Consider the following 23,364-nt stretch of genomic DNA (forward strand, 5'->3'; position numbering starts at 1 on the left):
CATCTTTAACCCTCAACCCTAGAATTGTTTAGAAATAGTCAATTTGAAGTTTTGATTGCCGTTAACAGTGTGAGATGAGCGAATAACGGTAATGGTCGTTCATTATATATATGTTTGTTCGTTTCTTTGTTTTTTTTTTAATATGCACGTGTTGCTGTTGGGGTATGTATTAGGAGTAGATGAATTTACTCGTACATTAGTTAGGGCAAAGTATAATATAATACCTTAGATTAAATTTTCGTATTTTGTTTGCATTTGCAAATACAATTATTTTGAATATTTTTGAGTTCCTTTCTTAATAATCTTTTTTGTTTTTGCTTTGTTTTAATATCTTTTTTCTCTTATCCTGTTTTTTTTATATAATTTTTCATTATACATTTTACATACACACGTACACACACTAACACACACCACACACACATACACTTCAGCCAACTGTCGCTACCTAATTGTTGTTGGTTCACTCTATTCATTTATATATATTTATTTATTTATTTACATCAGTTGCCGATCTTCGCCGATTGGCTGCTTGTTGCTGATGTTGGTGTTGTTGTTTGGCAGCCTTGGCTAATGCCGAAATTAGTTGTTGATTTAGACTGGCATTGCCGGTTGTGGTTACGGTGCGTCCTGCAACTTGTATATGTTGTTGCTGTGATTGCTGTGTTGTTGGCGCCGCGGCTAAATGCTGACCTATTATAATCGTTTGCTGCTGCTGTGGCTGTTGATTCTGGTGCGTGGTTTGCGTTTGAGAGGCAGCCGTTGCAGTCACTTGATTTAATATGCGCGCATGTTGCTGTTGCTGCTGTTGTTGTTGCTGTGGCGTTTTAATAGTTTTCAGCTGCAATTTTTGCGTCGACATCACAATGGGAGTGGCAGTTAGATTTGTGGTTGTTGTAATGGTGTTCGCATTCGATGCTGAAAATGAATTCAAGACGAATAAGAAATCAAGAGGTTAGAAAAATAATAAATAATATTATTAGAACATTTGTCTAGTAGCAATAATATTATTGAAACATTTGATGTTGCTGCTGTCTATCCAAAAACTGTTCTAACAAATACTGTTAAGCCAAATTGCTGACGATACAGTCTTTGGCGGGATGTATGGACCTTCAAAAAATCGTTGTTAGCCTTAAATAATTAGCAAGCTATGATGGGCGACTAGATTACCAATTCCAAGCAGGATTTTAATACTTGCTTGCCAAGGATGCAAAAAGTATAAAGCTATGTACAGTGAAACCTCTACTTGAGGACACCTCCCATAAGCGGACATCTCTCTTAACCGAACAAAAATTCAAGAATCAAGTTTCAGAACAGATTCGATTTTAACACTCGGACATTGTCATGTTCGGGTGCAAAGACTTTATTTACTATTTTTATTTTGAGTATCTAAACCGAACAGCCGAAATCTATGTACGAGCAATATAAGTACATACACCTACATCACTTTATGTCGTGTTAATTAGTTAAAGGAGAAGATGTCACAATAAAAGAAAATACTTCCTATCAAAGCAAAAATGGAAGTTTTAAATAAAATTTAAACTAAATTGGAGAAAATGTATTTGTCTTGCTCTCGAAAAAAGATTTATGCTCTATAGTAGTAGTACACATTTCCTTAATTTTATTTGTTTGCTTATAGAGATTCGATATTGGAAAAACCCAAACTGCCATTATTGTGTAGCAAAAGTAAGATATAAAAAGAATATCGCTGATAACATGAATGAAAAGAATCTGAAGTAAATAAAGATGGCTCAAAAATAGCCAATCTGTGTTTGTAGTGGTTTATCAAAACCAGTCACCAAAAGATATCAGTGTCATTTATTCCATTTGGCGTTCAACCTCTTTCCGCATTAATTGGATGGTTGGGAAAATGGCGAAAGAGAAATAACTGGTGAAGTTCAAAAACGTATGTGGGGAATCTGATGAGGTTAATAGCATGTACATCAATTCAAGGAAAAGCTAGAAGACAGGTTATTGGGCAACATACTAAAATATATTTTTAACGCAGATGAAAAGAAGACTTTCTTCCGTGATTTGACAAATTACACTTTTGCCTAGAGGAACGAAAAATGCGTTGGCGGTAAATTATCGAAGGAAAGATTAACAGTATTATAGTGTGCCAATATGACTGGAGATAAAACACATCCACTAGGGATCTGAAAAGCAGCATGCCCACGCGTATTTAAAAATGCAAAGTTAGAAGAGCCTGACAGTTGAATGGAAGAAAAATCCTAAAGCTTCAACGTCGTTGATAGAAAATAGGTTTTCAGAAGACAAAAATTTTATTATTTTTGGACAATGCCACAACTCATCCTCGAGTTATTAAACTTGATAACATAAAGTTGATATTTTTACCCTTGTAATATAACATTCGTATGTTAGCCTCTCGATCAGCGTATTATACAGAATATAAAATAAATATCAGGTTGTTTATTTTATTAAGATTAAAGTGACTGAAAAACCTGACTTCGGTGAAGAGGACTATATTCTCATATCGATAACTCTTTTAAATGAAAATCAGCAAGGTCAGACGTTTGTTAAACGCTGAATTTGTTAATACAGAACACAATATTAATATTGACATTGTAACTGGCGTAAATACTGCTAAGGAATTATCTGATAGGGAAACCCAAGTCTTAAAAAAAGTATGTGCCCAGGGTGCGGGTCTGGTTAAACCATATTCTGAAGCACTAGCACAACTTTGCCGCAATAAAAAATTCATAAGAGACGACGTTACTAAAATTGTTGACAAAAAAAAGAATCAAGGAAAATTTGACAAAAGATGGTAAAAGAATTTAGCAAGTAGTTCGACGCGAAAGAACTATGAACACCCCGGTGTAGGATCGATCGATCTTAATTAATAATGTCATGAAGGGGATAACTTTCTTTACAACAATTACTTTTCTTTAACCATTAATTTCCTATATTTGCAGTTTCATCTTTTCCATTTTACTGAGATTTGTAAAGTTAAGAAAACTGTCATTCTGTACTTTTTATGATTAAATGTTAAAGTAATAAAAACTATTTAATGATGTGAAATAAATAAATGTTGCATAATATTAGTCTAAAATTCATAATATATATACATAAGTATGTAAAAAATGATTTATGATTGTGTGCTATGCTCCGTTAAAAAATATCTTACCATTTATTGGCGTTGTTGCGATTTTCAACGTGGAACCGCCTATATTCCTTTGCGTTGCAATCAATTGCCTTTGTGCGCCGCTCAGTTGCTTTGTGCCCACAACTATGTTGCGCGGCCGTTGCTGTATAGTGCCGACCAATTGAATTGCCGTCTGCTGGCCACTGCTGACTATGCTGCTGCCACCAGCCGCACTACTACCCGCAGCAACACCACTCACATTTATTGTCGTTGTTTGCTGTTGTTGCGATTGATGCCCTTGTTGCTGTTGCTGCTGCGTCACTTGTTGTTGTTGTTGCTGCTGAAGAACTATGCTGCCACCTGCAACACCACCACCACCACTTGAGGTACGAATTGTTTGAGGATTGAGTTTTTGTACACCGGGACCAACAAATTGAGCTGGAATTGAAAGGGGAAGTACGCGGGTTGTTGTTTTGATTTTTTGTTGCTGATTTATTGGTTAAATGAATTGGCTGGCTGATTGATTGACTGACGCTAGGTTATTATAAATCTGTTTGTCCTTTTTTTAAATATGTCACGAAAACATTTATATATACATATATCTTTTTTTTGTGGGGGGGATGAATATTTAATGAGTATAAACATGTTAGTAACATATGTATGTATATGACGAGTGCGATGTTTATGGGGAATCGAATCGAATCTAAATGTGATTCGGGCAAGAGTAACGAAATGCAAGAGTTTGTAAGTGCTAGCTTGTGGGTATTTATATGCTTGTGTATGTACATTTGTTTCTGTATGGCAAAATGGTTGGGAGCTAAACTTTCATAGGGATTTACGGCGACATATGCTCGGTTATAATAATTTTATACTTTTATATATGTATATACATATAATTTTTTTTGTTTACGGTGAAATTATGATAATGTGCAGTGTAAATATGTTGGAGAAAAATTGTGATAATTGTATTTAAGGATATAAGCAGTATTTTCGAGGATAGGAACAGGGAATTTTGGTACATAAGCAATGAAAAATGCGAAAAGAAAATAGAATTAGTGTAATTTCGTCAAGTTGAATGGAATATTTTTTGTAGAATCGTAGTGTTTACTGGTTTTCTTTTGTACGACAAATATAATAAGTAATTATCATCTAAGGAACCATATGTATATAAACATATGAATGCACATATAGCATATATTAAAGAAGAACTATCTTCAGTTAAAATTAAAGTGTTAATCCCAGCTAGGTATACAAAACATTCATTTCGGCTATACGGAAGCTATACTTAATACATTCAAAGGTGTATATCTTATAGCATAAAAGGGTATACAAGATTTTGAACGGTGTGTTTGCATGGCTATGTGCTATCGTGTCTGATTTGAACAAAAAAATCGGAGCTTTTAGAGTTTTGTTTGGACAATAATGTATACTATATTTCGTAAAAAAATCTTCGGCTATACCAAAGTTATGATACAATATATATGTATGTATATACAGATACAAAGATTATTTACAAGGACTGTGATCGATCAATTTGTATCGCAGCTATATGCTCTTTGGAGATTGCATTATTGGCTTAGGCGATAATTTCTTGTAAATATACCATACAAGCACTTGATTCCGATCGTTCATTTTGTATAACAGCTATATGCTATAGATACCCGGTACCGGCGGTCCCGACGAACCGGAACCGATTCTACGCACCCTAATTGACCTGGATTTACTGGCCAAGGGCTTTTATTTCGGCGATCTAACCCCGTTTGGATCGGTAAGTGTTACTAATGAGCAGCTCAGAATGGTGTACTTGGAGTTAAAATCACCACCCAATGAGAAACTAGTTTGCAAATATACAGACGCACGGACAGACATTGGTAAATTGACTCAGCTCATCATATACAATATACTTTTAGGGTCACTTGACGTTTTCATGTTACAAATATCTTGATAAACTTTTTATACCCTGAAGAGGGTATATATTGGGTTGTCAAAAAAGTCTTGCGGTATTTTTATTGATTTTTTTTTATTGAAATTGAAATGAATTTTTGATGACTCATGCCCAGCTCTTGACCGATGCTACGGCTGCTACTATGCCGGTCTCTTTCGACCAATTCAGCGATTTTATCGCAATTTTCGACGACAGGCCTTCCGGACCGTGGCGCATCTTCGATCACCTCTACAATACAAGATACTTGATGGGATAGTTTGTATTGCAGTTATATGTATGTTAAAGTGGTGAGATAAGACTAACAATTGTATATCTATCCTAAAAAATGTTTTAGCTCCGCCCATTTTAATTCGGGCATTTGAGGGTTAATATAGTACAAAAATAGCTTTAATTCACTAACTGTTTATTTGTTTTATTCAATTACATTAAATCATATACAAGGTCTGTCGCAAAAGAAACAGGACTGTTAAAAAAAAAACAACAAAAAATTAATATTTTCAAAAGTTATATTTTTTTATTCAAAGACGTTTCCTTGTGCTTCGATACAGCCCGGTCAATTAGCATTTCAAATGAGTGTTTAAGGTCTTTTTTCGGAATGCTCTTGAGAATATCGGTCGTCGCCTTTTTGATAGCTGAAATGTCCTGAAACCAGTGTCCTTTCATGGGCAAATGAAGTTTTCCAAATAGGTAAAAATCACATGGTTCCAGATCAGGTGAGTAAATAATGGTTAATATGGAGTTTTTTGTCAAAAAAACAGTGTCAAGCGTCGACCGATGACACGGCGCATTATCGTGCAACAGGCGCCAGGACCCTGCCTTACGGTATTGTGGTCGAGCATGACGAATGCGTGACAAAAGACGCTTCCTAACACCAAGGTAAAACACAGCATTAATCGTTTGGCCAGGTGGGACGAACTGTCGGTGTATAATACCCGCGGAATCGTAAAAACAAATCAGCATTGTCTTTATTTTTGACTTCTGAAGACGACCGACTTCTGATCGTCACAGAAGTCCTCACGACCTTCTTGGAATCGCTTAAACCACTCATGCACATTATTACGGGATAGGCACTGATCACCATACACTTTTTTCATCATTTGAAATGTTTCAGTAAACGTTTTCCCAAGTTTAAAACAAAATTTAATATTTGCATTTTACGACCGATGACCAAAAGCTGCTGTTACTTTTTGATCGATAACATCGATTGTAGTTATCCAATTGTCTTAGAATTTTTACGAAATGTCAACAAGAGATTAAACTTTTTATTTCATATACCCACCAATAGGTGGCGCCACCAGAAACAGTTATATTTAAAAAGTTCTGTTTCTTTTGCGACAGGCCTTGTAATAATAAAACTGAAATATAACCGGTTATGGTCAGTAAATAATCTTTCAGTGTTTCCCTTCTCATAAGAAACTCGGTTTTGGTACCGATTAACTGAAGTGTTGTATTAATTATTGTCGTTTATTATTAATTGAAGTTGAAAGTTGAGTTAGTGTCAAAATTGGAAAAATTTCTGCGTTTGTCAAGGGTTTAAGAAAAGGAATAAAACCCCTGAATATTGATATTTCTTGATGGAATATTCATTTGTACCTTCATGACGCGACGGAGACGGTTTGTAAAATTGCATTTTTATATCTATGAAAGTGTTTTAAATGTAAAATACATTTTAAATCGAAAAAATATGGGAACCTCTCTATCCGCCCATACCCATTTTATCCTCGAAATCCCGAAACGGTATTCTAAAGTTTTCCCAGAATTTCTTTAAATCTAAGAAATTTAACTGAATAACACTACAAATTGTACTTACCAATTGGCAAGGTTAGCATTGTTGTTGTAGTGCCGCCACTACCCACTGCATTTCCCACATTGTTACCAGCACCTGCGCCACCTGTCGCAGTATTCGTTAGCACTACAGTTTGTGTGCCAGCAGTTGTGGCAGTGCCACCAGTTGGCAGATTCACAATCGTACCCGTTGGCGGTACAACATGTTGCACGTGATTTTGTGTTTGCTGCGCCCCCGATGCCGCTTGCAGAGTTATCGTATGCTGCTGTTGTGTCGACTGTTGTTGTTGGTGTTGGCTGTGTGTTGAGACAGGAACTGATACCAATAAGCTGCGTTGCTGTATATGTGTTTGTTGACTCATACTACTGCTGCCGGCGCCACCAGCAACATTGTTGTTGGATGTAGCAGCGACACCACCTCCACCACCATTGCCACCGCCGCCGCTAACTACACACGACACAGTGGCAGCATTCGTTTGTGATGTGTGTTGTGGCTGTTGTTGTACAGCAGATTGCAATTGCAATGAGAGCGGTTGCGCCAAACCCGGTATTTGTAGTTGTACGTTCTGCAGGCCGGGGAAATTGGCTATAGCGCCTTGCAATAAATTAATACCTTGTAAGTTCAATGTGGTGGTAGTATTGGAGGCAGTAGATTGCTGTTGTTGCTGTTGCTGCTGATGATGATGATGCTGTGGCGATGGTGATGGCTGTGGATGTGGACTAGACATAGGTGAGTGTATGGATGGGGCAGCAGCTGGCGATTGCACCAGCGTTTTTGTTAGATACTGGGTGTGTGCGTGTGATTGCTGTTGTTGCTGCTGCTGTGGCGACATATTCGGTATCGCCGTCGCTGTAGTGGCACTATTGTTGTGCAAACGCTCAAGCAATACTTGATTTTGCGTTTGCGACGACTGTGAATGATCCGAACCAGATGGGGATGGTGTGGCCGCACCGAGCAGTGTCAAACTGGTTGCAGTGCCCACCGAGTTGGTGGCACTAGTTGGCTGTGGCACGGCAAAACCACTAGCATTCGATGCATTCGAATCACTGCCCGGCGAAGGTGCTGCCACACCAACAACTATAGCGTTTGGCGGTGCACCCGTATTGCTCGAGTCGCGTCGCAATGCATTCGCCAATGCCACACGCTGTTGTTGCACGCCACTATTCAGTATTTTGATACTATTGCCGGTTGCACTGCTCACAGCGTTAACTGCATTTACTGTACCAGCACTACCACCCAAAGTGTTCACAGTGTAGCCAAAGTTTGCCGAATTTGGATTTGTCATAATGGCTGGCGGGGAGGCTAACTGTGAGGCGAGTGCCGACATTGAAACGCGTACCGTTTGATGTGTTTGCTGAGCTTGTGTGCCGGTCGTTTGTTGTTGCGATTGCTGCCCATCTGTTTGATTTTGGTGTTGCGTTGCTTGATTCAGATTAACAGCAACCAAATTGCCGGCTGCAGTGCGGAAGGTAGTACCCCCAGTACTGGCAGTTACAATATTACCACCACTGGTGACGATATTGAATTTGCGATTAGTATGCAAGAGATTCTGCAACACTTCATTGTTGGTTGGTTTACGTTGTTGCACGGTTGTAGTTGCCGCTGAGACAGTGGTTGGCTGTGTTGTCACCTGGACAAAACTATCACCACTAACAATAGTTTGATGTTGCTGCTGTTGTTGTTGTTGTTGCGGAGTCGAAGTTGTGTGTTGCACCAATGTGACAGTCTGATGTTGGCCAGTGGAAGTAGTGAAAGTGCCGCTTGCCACAGGCGTACTTGTCATTGCAGCAGGTGCGCTATTCAACAGACTGCGTATAGAAGCGTTGCTGCTATTCTTCACATTGCTGGTGCTGCTCACAGTGTTGTTTGCTACAATTAATCAATAGTGATAAAATTTGCGTATAACATAGGTGTATGGTGGTAAATATTTACAGGATTGCTGCAACTGCTGTTGCTGTTGTTGTTGCTGCTGCTGCTGCTGTTGTTTTTGTTGTTGGAACTGATTGGCGCTATTCATGATGTTTGTGAAGATAGCATTTATCTCAGGATTGGTATGTAATGTAGTGGAATTACTACTATTGTTGCTACTGGCAGTACTCTGTTGCTGTTGTTGTTGTGCAGATTTATGCAAAAGCTGCTGTTGCTGCTGTGTAGTGAGTAATGGCGCGGCCTTCAGCTGCGCTTGCTACAATGGTCAGTGTATTATGTAAGTACAAAACAAGAAATATTGGGCAATGAGTTTAAGTAAATAAAAAAATTCATTGAGCAACATACCAATATTGGCACGCTGGAACTGAGTTGTGTGCGCAGTGCTGAATTTGCACCAGCAACGGCATTCAATTGAGCCGCCGTGATAACCTGAGTCTTTTGCTGTTGCTGCTGCTGTTGTTGTTGCTGTTGCACGTTGGCAGGTTGTATAGTGATGCCGGCATGTTGTATAGTTTGTGTTTGTTGTTGCTGTTGATTTTGCGTTATGGGATGTTGTTGCACTAGCACTAGAGAACCATTGCTAAGACTGAGTTGTGTTGTAGTGTGCGCATTACTACCGCCCACCGAATGTAGTTGTATGTGTTGTGTTTGCTGTTGTTGTTGCTGCTGTTGCTGCGCATGCACACCGCTCGTCTGTACATGCATCGTTGAGCCGTTCGCATCTATAAATTGGGTTGTAATTTGCTGCTGCTGTTGTTGTTGTTGCTGCTGCTGCATTTGTTGTTGGCGCAATACTTGCTGCACCGCGGCAGCATTGCTGGCAGTTAACCCAACAATATTGATATTCTTCGACAAATTGCTGCCAGTTGGCGTAATAGCAATATGTTGCTGTTGTTGTTGCTGTTGCACACTACCGCCCACTCCGCAAACACTTTGTGACACTTGCTGTAGACCGACAGTGTTTATATGCTGCACAGTAGCGGGCAATATGTGTTGCTGCTGTCCATTCGGTCCCACCAACACAACATGCTGTTGCTGCTGCTGGGTCTGTTGATTGCCACCTGCTGTTGCTGATGCAACGGTCACGTGTTGAGCATTCACATTTGCGGTTGAAGTATGTTGCACATGCTGTTGTTGCTGTTGCTGTTGTTGTGCTGCTAATAGAGCAGCTTGCCGTTGCTGCAGCAACAGAGCTTGTCGTTGTTCTGGTGTTATCCCCGTATGCGTTACCTTAGGCAAGTGGCCCGGCATCAAATGCGTTATTTTAACCGCTTTGCGCCCCTCCTCGGTGAAAATCTCTGTGAATTGCTGTATGTAGCGATTCGCATGTATGCGTGTACCTAACGAAAAGCGACACGACTCGCCATTTCTTTCCCCCTCACGATAATCACGATCAACATACAGCTCACCCAGGTACTCAGAATTTGAGGGTCGTTGAAAAATCGAAAGTTTTATGTGATATATCACACGACGTCCAGCATTTTCTTCGCGTTCCGTTTCCAACACATACTCCTCGATCAGTTGCGGCTGGCAATCCGTTGTTTCGCGAGGCCGTTCGTACGTTTTGGCATACTTTTCCACACTTATTAGCTGCTCGGGAACCTTTAGATTCGCTGGATACTCTAGACGTGGCGGTCGAATAGGTCGTATGACGTCACGCGGACGACGTGGCACTTTCGACGAGAATGATGTGAGCATGGCACTCACCAATGGATTATTGCTGGGTGCTGTTGCCGCTGTAGTATTGCCATTTGCACTACTATTGGTACGTGGTTTGGCGCGTAAACGCGTCAAATAATCACACAACTCCAATCCGTAATGATGTGTGAACTGATCCAATTTCCGTTTTCGATTTATCGATATCTGGGTATACTTCTTCATTTGTCGCCGCAACTCGTGTGTGTTAAATAGTTGACGTGCGTTCTGTGCATTGATGGCGAAACGCCCAATATTAGGATCGGGATCTAGACACAACGGTTCCGCAGTGGCCAACACCAACTGACTTTCTAGTTGTAATTTGTCCTCTGCACCACAAATTGCTGCACCAACCATTGAGGGTATTGTTGGATTTATGCTCATATTCGTTGTGCTTGCCAAGTGTTGGATATCAGAAAAAATGGTAGCATTTGTGGGCCGCAGGAGGACGTGTTTCGTATCACAGATATTCGTCGAAATAGCGAAGGTTTGTCGAAAATCACGTATTTGCGCAATCACGCAGCCAGCGTAAAATACATTCGGCTTTGCGTAGGTACGGGGTTCGCTATCATCTTGAGAAGCGTTCAGTGTGAGGCTAGGTGCATTCAACATGTCAACTAGAAAGTCCGGTATTACCTCACGATCGATGCACTGCAGCAACTGATCGTTCTCGTAGGGCCAACGCAATACTTCGATTAAAGCGTACTCATGTTGTTGGCTATTATCATCCGCCCTACCGGCTGCTTTCAGCTTTAATTCAGCTGTATTATCGAAGTCGGTGCCGCATTTTAAATCTGGCGGTATGGAGGCCAAACTCATTTTACTACTACTGTTACTGCTACATGTATTTCGACTAGAAGCACCTCTATATATGTTGGCAGAGGAGCTGATACCCATGCCAGCTAGCCCACTTTCAGTACCGCTAACGCTCGGTACATTGCCGGGCGCCTCGCCACCATGCACTATTTCACCGTTAGCTGTCAACAACTGCCGCTCATCGTAATGTAATGCTAATGAGTATCCTTTATTACCAGGGTATAGGTTTACAACGATAGTGTTTAATTTTTCGCTCTCTACTAAACGTTCCAAAACAAAAGCACGTGAACGCTGCTTGAGCTGCAAAATGTAAAAAATATATAATTGTAATTTTAAAGGTTTGTTGTTATTTTTTCTTTTTTTCATTTCCATTATAGCTGATGATTTGTAATTTTTTTTGCGTTGGGTATAAAATTGAGTTACTTAACATCGAAATTGTAGATAATTTACACAGTCACATGCTATATTATAGTAGAACATATACTTACCCCAGTTTCCGTAAACGCATTTAAATCGTTAGCCAACAATTGCAAATAATTTTCTCGAATCTTATCATGTATGTTGAAAAACTTAGATGACCCTGTCGCCGATGTTGTTCCACTAGCACCACATGTTGTTGTTGTTGTGCTATTAATTGGCACAGTGTTGTTGCCATCGCGTTTGTTAGTTGACGCACGCGTCGTTGATGTTGATGGTGATGATCGGCTTGTTGCATCTTTAGAAATTTTCTGCCGCTTACTAGGCGAAGAGGTGGGCGATGAAGATGCGACCGCACCTGCCAATGGCGACGATGTATTTAACAAATGCTGCGGTGGATGATGATGCGTCGATGATTGCTGGTAATGGTGTTGGTGATGGTGTGAATGATTGCTGTGCTGTTGTTGTTGCTGTTGAGTACTTAAAGACGCGGAAGGACGTTTATCAGCCTTTTTGTTATTGTTATTACTGGTTATTGTAATATTATTATTGTTGCTTTGATGCGTTGCTGCTGTTGTAGAAAATTGTGATGCCTGCGCTAAAGATGTTAGAAATGCATTTGTTCCGATGCCACCATAATTGGTATTAGCAGTTGAATCGCCAAGTGATGATGAGGAATTTACGCCCGGCGGGGTTGATAACAATAAATCGGGCACTACCGGCGATGGTGAGGTGATCGAATTAAAGTTGGAAAGATTTGTAGATGATGAGCATGATGATGGAGATGGCACCGCAGACGAAGTATTTGCATGCGTTGATGTTGTCGCCGATGGTTCTGCGAGTAGAACAATTCCGTCCAAGCTACCGATATTACCGCTGCCACCACCAACACTACTGCTACTACTAGTTGCGAGTATTTCAGCAGGCGGAACTTCACTGGGCGATTCAGTTCCATCGTCGAAAATACAATACGGGGGTTGGCTAGGAATTTGTGTGATGTTACAATGTAGCAGACTGGAGTCAAGCAACGAACTTTTCGTGGGAAATGTAACGCTGCTCAATGGTGCTGGTGGTGGCGGTGGTGTTGTAAGCTGTTGTGGTTGCGGTGACGGTGCAGGACACTGCAGTGCGGTCTGTAAGTGCTGATAATGGGAGTACTGTGGCTGCTTGGTTTGTTGAGAAAGAGAAGAATGTTGTTGATAGATTAGTTGCTGGTGAGGATGCCTTAGTATGCTGCTGCTGCTGCTTCCGCTTCCGCTTGAATTCAAAGATGTTAAAGCTGAAGTTGTCGAATTACTGTTACTATTTATGGTAGTATTGGAGCCTTTAAGCTTTTTAAGCGTGTCATTTATTATAAACTGCAATTGTAAAATATAGACATTAAAGTTTTAATATACATATGTATATTCATATATCTTATAGATTTTTATCTAATTATCACTACTTACATCAGCTTCTTGACATGATGAATCCAAGCTTTGCATGGTGCCAGTAAGTCCTTCCTATTACAGTAAAACCTAATCACCGACGACATTCAAATTAAATTCAATTTTGTCAAATTGTGCATTAAATCAGTCGGCTATTTGTCTTGAATTTAACACACTAATTTAATTGCAAGATTGATTAGTTAGTTTGGTTAAAAATACTGAGTACTCATTCGACTCAAGCATAAGTTTTATTATAATAATCAGAGGATTTACTTCAGTCTATAGGAATGACGTAGTGTTTGCAACTCTTTCTATATTTCTTGTTTAAAACGTGTATTGATAATTTACACAACTTACAATTCAACAAGTTAATAATTAAATGGCGCGGAAAATACAGTCAGAAGGATTTCACTTTTCTGGGAGTTCATAGATGATTTTACTCAGTTAAATGAAAGTTATTATATCTTGGCATTTTACATATTACACCGGCTATTGAAACTATATTTTTGTTTAATGTTTCTCGCTTAGTTTTTTCGTGTGGTAGCGCTGGCATAGTGGCAAGTCTGAAGAATAATTACCTCAACTGTTGTTTCTTTGCTAGGATGTTTTTAATAGTAGAAGGTATTTTTACTAATGCTAACAAATTATGGTGGGTAGGTAGCACAGTATAGTCACATTGCCTCTAGTTTGCGCTTTTCACTTTTCGCCTCTTTTGATTAAGTAATTTTTATATTTTATTCAGTATTTTAAAATACATATTTATGTATCCTTTAGATTTGTTCGGGTTTATATATTTTTATCAAATTATTAGAGGTATGCCGTTTCCTTTGTAGTTGTCTTTTTTATTTAACCTTTGATGGTGCTACTGAGCCGGGAGTGAATTTGCGCTCCACAACCGTTTTACGTATACGCTTTCTTACGTAGTTTCCTTCTTCATTTTCTTGTACACCAACTTCCTTCAAATTACACGATATTCTTTTACCAATTTTTGACAAACTGTCTGATTTTATTCAATTGCTTTTTTATACTATAACAACTGCTTCCCTTTTTGTATTAATTGCTTATTAACCGTTTTCTTTAGCTTTTTTGGTTTGTTTTGCTCTTCAATTTGTTAATGAAATCTGAAAATGGAAGAGGAAAATAATAGATTACATTATGACAAAATTAACTCTGCATAATTATGACCCTATGAATATATTTTATAATTATAGAGTATGGAATAGCAAATATTTTGTGAAGAATAGACATTATAATCTATTTAACGTTACGAATTACTTTTGCATAATTATGTTTCACTTGTTTTCTATATGCAAACACATACACATTTATCCGAATTCAGTGCATAATAATGGATAATACAAAATATCAGCTAAATATTGTTACATGTATTTTTTTCTTTTGAAGGATATTTTGTTTTCACATAAAATTTTAACCAAATCACAACATATCGCGTAACTTGTAAGAACACAACCAGGTTTATTAACGTCCATTGCGCTTTTATACTTCTGATCTAACAAAACATAATTTAGACGGTCACGCACCGCTAAAGAAATATTTATTGCACTTATAAATATCTCTTGTATTTATTTTAAAACAATACCTTTAAAAATATTTTTCTTTATGAAAATGTGAAAAAGTTTTGCAATGTTTGCATTTGACACGATTTTCATGATTTCCCTTTTGTGTATTTTCTTCACTCTCACCCAGCACGAAGTGAGTGTTGCCACCAAAATAACTAAAATTGACATTTTTGAACATTGTAAAGTATAACAATATAATTGATTCGTGAAGGAAGCTTCACAACTTTGCGCTCAACGTTATTTCAATATTTTATTTTTGTTATTTAAAAAATAATACACTTCATTAAATTGATAATCAAAATGCTCTTTTTTATTTAAACAAGTTTTCTTATAAATTATGATTATTGTTATCACAAATAAAACAAAATTTTTAACGTTATATTTATTAAGTTGGTAGTTAACAAATAACTTAACCTTGAATAAAAACTTGATTTAACGTACAAAACTCAGCGAACTGAGAGCTCTATCGAAATTTTTTATTCAGGGAAACATTTTTTGGCCGCCCTGGTCAGAGGAACTAAGAAGTTGACCAATTTCCCAGGCCTATCATTTTAAAAGGTAACGTAATTAATTACGTGGCAACACTCCCTAACTTCAATCAAACCAATGTCCTGTCAACATACCATGCTGTTTCCATTATTTTTTCTCTCGTCGTCGCTGTTGTTTATTTGCTAAACTCTTCGGTTTGTCTACTTAAAATTTCACAAAACTTTGCACTTTTAATCACAATTTAAACCAAATATCTTAACTTAGCACATCTGAAAATATAACTGGTTGATGTCTTAATTTATCATTGGGCATATGTAACTTTTTCTTTATTTGTCACTGCCTCGTCGTGGTTTCGGTGTCGCATTCGTGTTAACACCTTTTCTATTGTTGTCCACTGATTATATTTTTGTCTTCTTATTGTTGTATTCAATATACTTCCAATGTTTCTTGTTTTCCGTCACTTTGCTTTTATATACAGTTTGTTTTGGTAAAATTTATATTCGCGCACTGTGCAAAATTGTTTATTAAACAAAAAATACAAACCGAATACTTCTAGTTTGTATTCCGCTTTCACGATGTCTTTTCATCCGAGTGAATTTCACTTTATTCTTCTCTTGCTTGCATTCAGATTTGACTGATGTTTCTGACAGTTCTCTTTATCGTTGCTTTTCGTCTACGGCACACTACTCGCTATTCTTGGCGATTAAAGTATCTTCAGAGCGAAATTGCAATTGAGCCAATGTTATATTAGTAAAATTATACGAGTATTGCAGTGCATTTGAACATATGTAAACGACTGCAATGAATACGTGTATATGTGTCTGCTAACAAAGTTAAATGCATTTGTCTCTATCTACCATACACTAGAACAAATGTTATTAACAGCTTCTGTTAGATGAGTGAGAGAACGCTTCTGAGAAAATAATCGTCTATAAAGGAATGCAGTGAAATTTTAATATCCTGTTGACTTCTAATTATGTTCGTAAGTTTATTGTAAGAAATTATTTGAGCATAAGTATTTTTTATGTACTAATAATTAACTATATATAACTAATAATATGTGTTCAAATATATATTTTCTATATTTATTAAAATATTATTGAATAACTATTAACATATTTGGAGATGCTTCCTTGACAAATACATACTACGTTTAGAAAATGACTATCAAGCTAAAAATTGATAGTAACAAATATTTAATTTATATTGACTTATACCTACAAACTGTGAATCAGCTGTTTTTGGAATTCATACCGACTTATATTCACAGCAGAAAATGAAACTGATAAAATAAATCAGCTGATTGCAGAAAAGATTACCGTTTCTTATTGAATATTATTTATTTATAATTGTTATACAGCTATAAAGATTAAAACAGTTCATAGATAATTATATAATATTTTTAGGATCGTTTTTTTTTGAAACTTACGTATTAACGCAACCATAGCAAAAATTTAAGGGTTATTAGAAGAGAGTTCTACGCGAAAGTACTAAGGACATCCTGGTGTTGGATGCACCAGGGTTATTTTGGTGAAACGCGACTGAAGGCAACCAAAGCAAAAAAGAAATATCAAGCCAAAGGACTAAGGATAACCCGCTGTTGACCATTTTTGCTGCGGTTGCGTTAATACATAAGTAACGTTTTTTGAAATAAGCAAAGTTATAAAAATATACTTTCAAATATATTTTTAATTTTTGTACACTGATTGCTGGGTATACATATGTACATATGTATATTAAGAATAATTTATTAAACAAAGGGAATTTAAATAGCAGAAAGCTTTAGAAAATTACCAGAAAAAACACATAAGAAATTTTCCTCAATGGTTCAGAATTAAACCTTTTCTTTCTTGCAAATTATAAACATAAATAAAATAACAATGTAATACATAATCATTTATCACTTAAGCATTACATTTTTAAATCTATCGATACCAATGGAATAAATATTATTATTAATTATTAAAATATTTTCACGTTAACAAGTAGAATTGATATGAACAAAGGTTTCAAATAATGTGGACGAAAAATTCTAACCGATCGGAAACCATCTCAATTTGTATCGTATATTTGTGGGTGTTTTGATTTGTTGTTATTTTGATTGTCGGCATTACGTTATACACCCGTTTTTAATACTTAAATACAGTATATAGTAAAGTATATATTAAAAAAAAAGATAAAATATAGTTTTAAGCAGTGTTATCGGCCTGAATGGTTTTGAAACCATTTTTATACCCTGAATAGAATATATAAAGTTTGCCACGTACGTTGTATCGCTCAGAATGAAACCTCCTCTATCCGACCATTCCCATTTTTTTCCAAAAAACTGGAAATGAAATTCGCGTTTGAATTATTGGACGATATTCTATGAAGAAGCCGCTGCTGTATGAGCGATATCGTAAAAAACCGACTTGAATTCGTCAAGAAATATCGTCATTGCACTCAAAAGGAGTGGAAAAGAGTCCTATTTTCAGAAAGAAAGGAAAATGACTCTCACCAGATGGAAAATTTAAGATCGGAACCGCGATTTGAAGAGATTGACCTCAAATACACAGTGCCCAATTCGCACCAATATATTTCTATTCTGAGGGATGTATTACTTCCATATTTCGACGGCAACGTCAATTGGCTGCTTCAGCTAAATAACGAACTCAAACATACTGCGAAGAGTCCCCGGATGGACGATTATGTGATGTCTTTATTAGACCGGCCTTCGTGCAATCAAGAGCTTAACTGCATTCACAATCTCTGGGAGTAATCCAAAACGAAGGCTCGATTGCACAAGGTCGAAATTTTCAACGAACTATTGGAAAAGGTAATGACCGAATGGGAGGCAATTTCCAAAAACAAATGAGAGAAGTTAATTGAAACCATGGTTGCAGTTTTAAAGCAACAAATATTATATCTCCAATAGAAAAGCAAAAATTGTATAACTTGTAGAATAAAAAATTAAATTCGCAAACTACATATATTTAAGATCAGTGAAATGTCGGTTAAACACCACCAACAATGTCAGCTTAGAAATCCAAGGCAGGATAACTCTTGCCAACAGGTGCTACTTCGGACTGAGTAGGCAATTGAGAAGCAAAGTCCTCTCTCGACGAACAAAAACCAAACTCTATAAGTCACTCATAATACCCGTCCTGCTATATGGTGCAGAGGCTTGGACGATGACAACATCTGATGAGTCGACGTTGCGAGTTTTCGAGAGAAAAGTTCTGCGAAAGATTTATGGTCCTTTGCGCGTTGGCCACGGCGAATATCGCATTCGATGGAACGACGCAGGATAACTCTTGCCAACAGGTGCTACTTCGGACTGAGTAGGCAATTGAGAAGCAAAGTCCTCTCTCGACGAACAAAAACCAAACTCTATAAGTCACTCATAATACCCGTCCTGCTATATGGTGCAGAGGCTTGGACGATGACAACATCTGATGAGTCGACGTTGCGAGTTTTCGAGAGAAAAGTTCTGCGAAAGATTTATGGTCTTTTGCGCGTTGGCCACGGCGAATATCGCATTCGATGGAACGATGAGCTGTACGAGATATGTATATGACGACATTGACATAGTTCAGCGAATTAAAAGACAGCGGCTACGCTGGCTAGGTCATGTTGTCCGAATGGACGAAAACACTCCAGCTCTGAAAGTATTCGACGCTGTACCCGCCGGGGGAAGCAGAGGAAGAGGAAGACCTCCACTCCGTTGGAAGGACCAAGTGGAGAAGGACCTGGCTTCGCTTGGAATATCCAATTGGCGCCACGTAGCGAAGAGAAGAAACGACTGGCGCGCTGTTGTTGACTCGGCTATAATCGCGTAAGCGGTGTCTACGCCAGTAAAGAAGAAGAAGAAATGCCGGTTAATTATCCTGCAAAAGTTTATATTTTTCTAGAGAACTTTTCGACTTGTGAATGGTTACATGATTCACACAGCAACGTTGCTAATAATCAATATTAAGTTCATTGAATGGAAACTTTTTATTTTTGAAAGATATTATGCTTCCTTGCAGCGGAAGATAACGGTTTTTTGCTGTAGTACGGGTTGTTTCGACCGGAAACGAGCTGTTTAGACAACGTTAGATCAGTGAAAAAAAGGGATGTTTTATACTTATGTGTATTTAAAATAAGGCGTTTCTTCTGAATAGGTTGGTGAAATAGTTGTCGTTGTTAAATCAAATTTAAAAGGAGCACTTTTATTTCAAAACGTTCATTTTCATAATGTTCAGCAGAGCGGGTTTTCCGAAAACGTGCACCAATTTTCACGGGAAATGTCTTAAAAAATTCGTTTTTAATTCCGATTCACGAATATGTATGGCGCGTTATCTAATTTTATGTATTTTTGCAATAAAAACAATAAAAAATATAACGATTTTGCACAATATTTACGCCATAAATGGCATCACTGTACGACATTCAATTGAGAACTAGTGAAGCAAACAGTGATTGGGTTCGAAATATCGATACTCTCGATCTTCGTGAGTAAATAAGAATTGGCAAAAATGAGAGATATATAAAAGAAAAATATTATTAATTGGAAAAATAAAAAGAAATTAAAATATCGATATTCTCTATATTCGAGTCTGAAAGAAAATTGGTAAAAATGAGAAATACATAATAGAAAAATAATAATAATTGGAAAAATAAAAATAAATTAAAATATCGATATTCTCAATATTCGAGCGCTCGAAAAATAATATCCCTGGTCGGTCCAAAACCCCGGTGTTCAAAATTCTTCTGTGTCCAAATTCTTCTTCTTTCTGCAATAATAATGAATTATAAATTTTCCTATTATGTATTTCTCATTTTTACCAATTCTCGATCAGCCTCGTATATTGAGAGTATCGATAATTCGAAAACGATCATGAATCAATAGTGGCCATTCGAATTTACAACAGCTGTGCCATAATTTCGAATATACCTTGCCATTTTCGTTGAAGTGAAGTGATTGTAAAGTTTTTTATATTTTTATAAAAATAACAAAAAAACCAATTTCTCTTATTGATTAAGTAAACAACTTCAATAATTACGTTTATATAACTTATAGAAAGTATAATTTTAACATCTAAAGACGTGTAAAGCGCAAAAGTGAATTTATCATTTCGTGAAATACGATGTTTTTTGATAAAAACAAAGAAAATATTGATTTTAAAGGCACGCGCCTAACATATTCGTAAAGTAGAACTAAAAACGAGTATTTTAAGACCTTTCCCGTGAGTTTTCAGAAAAGCCGCTCTCCTGAACCTTTACCATCAAAAGAAACTTATAAACACCTGTTATTGATAATAACAGAATAATGTGTAATTGGAAGGAAATATTTTGTTATCTAAAACAATCCGTATATTTTCTGGTTATTATGCATGCCTTTTTATTATAAGAGAGTAACATTGTAGAAAATGAAATATTCATCCATTTAATATTAATATCAATGGCAACTATAAAATTAAAAATGACTGCAAAAAACTTACCGTTATTTACTCTGCTATTTAAATCCAATAATTTAATGTACTAAGTCTTTATAATATCAACATTTGAGTAACATATCTGGTTTTATTTTCAAATATATTGTTCCATTGCTCACAATGTTCCGTGATTGAAATTTCTTCACAGTCCAGCTCGCTCACGTCAATGGCGGCTCTATCATAGTAACACTCTTTTATTCACGCCACTGTTTATGAAAATGAAAACAAATAAACAGATGAGCCAGAGAATGTAAAGTACTTTACGTTCTCTGGATGAGCAGCAATTCACTCGCGATGTTTGTTCGTAATGTCTATTTCTTACGTTTTCGCACGCACGCATGCACATATCATACACACTTTTATAAGAGATGATGCACAGAAGCACAGAAAATCACTAAATATATTGTGACTGCGCATCGGAACGAGTACACTGTAATGTTTTCAATACCGAATATGTGAATAGTTCTTCACATTCATAAGCATCGAGTGCATACTACGGAACGAGATAGCACTATTTCATAGCAGCTGTGCGAAATGCTACGCAAGACGCTCGAGGGGTGAAACTGCGGCTGCGACTGTGGCTGCTACTGCAGGGTACTTGTGTGGGAAACGCCGAACAATTTTCGTCTACAAGTATTCCTCACATAAAATTCTTTATAATGATTTGTTTGCATGTACACGATTTCACTCATTCACAATAAACAACCCATAGAATTGTCAATCTGTACACTTCGCAATAGTGTACACAATCTCACGAATTGCGAAAAAATAACGCAATTATGGAGAAAACGACAACGATGGAAATACGACCGAAATCGCTTTACAAACTAGTCTGGCTCGTTTTGACTGTTTGCTGTTAAAGCGAAGGACTCCTTTTGGTTATGAGTGCAAAAGAGATGACATGTTGTCGATAATAATAACATTTTTGATTACCACATGGGTATTGCGTGTGTCAGAGAGAAATCGAATAATTGTGAAGTTATATGAATTCGCCGCAGGTGTTTTTCTCGTTCAAACGATGACAGGTCGAGGACAACGAGTACGAATGACAGCTGGATACTCGAACGAGTATAGCATGTTCAGTGGAAGAGCTGTTAAATCGTGATATTTTTGTTTGTCTACTGAAATATGATATTGTATTTATCGTTCTGAAATTATATGCACTTTATAGAGGTATTCAGACCAGCCTTGTTGATTCGTTAGTGGTTTTTCGGTAGTTTTTTACATGTATTTTGTTTTTGTAAAATTAACAGATTAATTCTACCGAGTAACGAACTATCCATCTGGCAAGCTTGATAATTGTTTCGTTACTCGGTAATATCACATCAGCTGTTCTCCTGCTCCTCTGTACATCAATTTAAACTACTTACCAGTAAAAAATTTGATCTGTTCCACATAATTTTCAATTAAATTACTGACAATTTTTGATTTTGCATTTTGTTGAGGCATTTTTACTCTTTAATAAAATTGAATCAGCTGTTTCGGAATAAAATTTACCATACTACAGAGGTAGAACAAAAAGTATGATCACAGTTAAGCCTTTTAACGAAGTATCAACTAACGAAATACCCCTTACGTAAATTAATTTTGTTGTAACCTTTATGCTGAAAAATATATGTTTTATTCAATAAATTTACAGGATTATATTACCTGAGAATTTTACAAGGTTGTTGCAAAACGAGCAAGGTTAAAATTGACTATTAATTTAAGAGAGGTAGCAATTATTTTATTTTTCCGATTTTATTAATGAAATTTTTTGATAAAAACTTACTTTTATCTTATTATTTCGAAATATATATTATTATTAAAATTTGTTAATTTCGTTGCAAGATTTCTTATATGGCAAGGTTGCTTTAGTTTGTTTTGACATCACTGTATAAAGTTAGTGATATTCAAATTGTTAAAAGAGTAGGAACAAAATTAAATTTTCATTACGGTCATCAATTATACTACATAGGTTAAATTGAAGTTAAAGGTATTCTCAGATCAGCCCAACTCTTATTGCAATTACGATTTTCAATTATTTTCAGTCGAAGCTTTATTAGTGTTGCCAACCTAAAAAATTAATATTTGGCAGACAAACAAACAAACTTTTAAGCAAAAAATTAAAACAATTTAATTTATGTAGTTATTTCTAACGAAAAAGTGAATAATTATAAAAATGGACATTAGTTTTCATTTATGTATGTGTATTGCGATGACAAAATGTTGGGGACAAAGCTAATGTGCTGCACATAAGAAAAAAGTCTTCGTGATCACTCTAACCCATTCGAACTTCCTAACACTAACTAAGCCAAAGTTTTGTTGACTATTAAATGGCTTTTAAATAATGTATATTGTAGATTCGTAAGTTATTTGCGTTTGAGGAATCATTTAGCTCTTTTACTCAATGAGATGAAGGAATGTCCTTTAATTTTCCCATAGTCCTTTAATTTTATTTAAATATTTTCAAAATGTAGTTTGTATTTTTGTTAACACAGTAACAAAAGGGTTGCATTCTAACTAATAATCAGTGCTACCTTACGTTCATATTTTACAGGAGAACCAAAAATAATACCCCAATGACAGGAAATATATAATTAGTTTTCCGCATAGAATTCCTTTCTGCAATGGCGGCCTTCGGCCCTCGGTCGGACCAACACCTGGGCGTACTCAGTTCTTTTGCGTTGAACTCTTTTTTGCGTTGGCAGCCTTCGGCCGCGCTTCAAAAAAATAACCTTCATT

The 23,364-nt window shown here is 36.7% G+C and overlaps 1 protein-coding gene across 6 annotated transcripts; it reads right to left on the reverse strand.

Annotated features, from left to right (window-relative positions):
* Positions 1-304: 304 nt before the first annotated feature.
* On the reverse strand, positions 305-21,572 carry LOC105224295 (uncharacterized). 6 transcript variants are annotated; one of them, XM_049458460.1, is made up of 9 exons: positions 20,963-21,542; positions 20,647-20,846; positions 13,137-14,236; positions 11,760-13,046; positions 9,106-11,571; positions 8,764-9,016; positions 6,856-8,700; positions 3,143-3,538; positions 305-915 (listed from the first exon to the last, which is right to left on the reverse strand). In XM_049458460.1, the coding sequence occupies exons 3-9, from the start codon at positions 13,170-13,172 to the stop codon at positions 488-490; spliced, it is 6,711 nt and encodes a 2,236-aa protein (XP_049314417.1). In that variant the 5' UTR covers positions 13,173-14,236; positions 20,647-20,846; positions 20,963-21,542; the 3' UTR covers positions 305-487. The 6 variants fall into 6 exon arrangements, with proteins under 6 accessions (XP_049314417.1, XP_049314416.1, XP_049314420.1 ...); XM_049458459.1 differs by having other exon boundaries at positions 20,647-21,542; XM_049458463.1 differs by lacking the exons at positions 20,647-20,846; positions 20,963-21,542 and adding an exon at positions 15,728-16,205.
* Positions 21,573-23,364: the final 1,792 nt, after the last annotated feature.

Source organism: Bactrocera dorsalis, chromosome 5 (assembly GCF_023373825.1).
Source record: "Bactrocera dorsalis isolate Fly_Bdor chromosome 5, ASM2337382v1, whole genome shotgun sequence".
NCBI classification, from domain to species: Eukaryota; Metazoa; Arthropoda; class Insecta; order Diptera; family Tephritidae; genus Bactrocera; species Bactrocera dorsalis.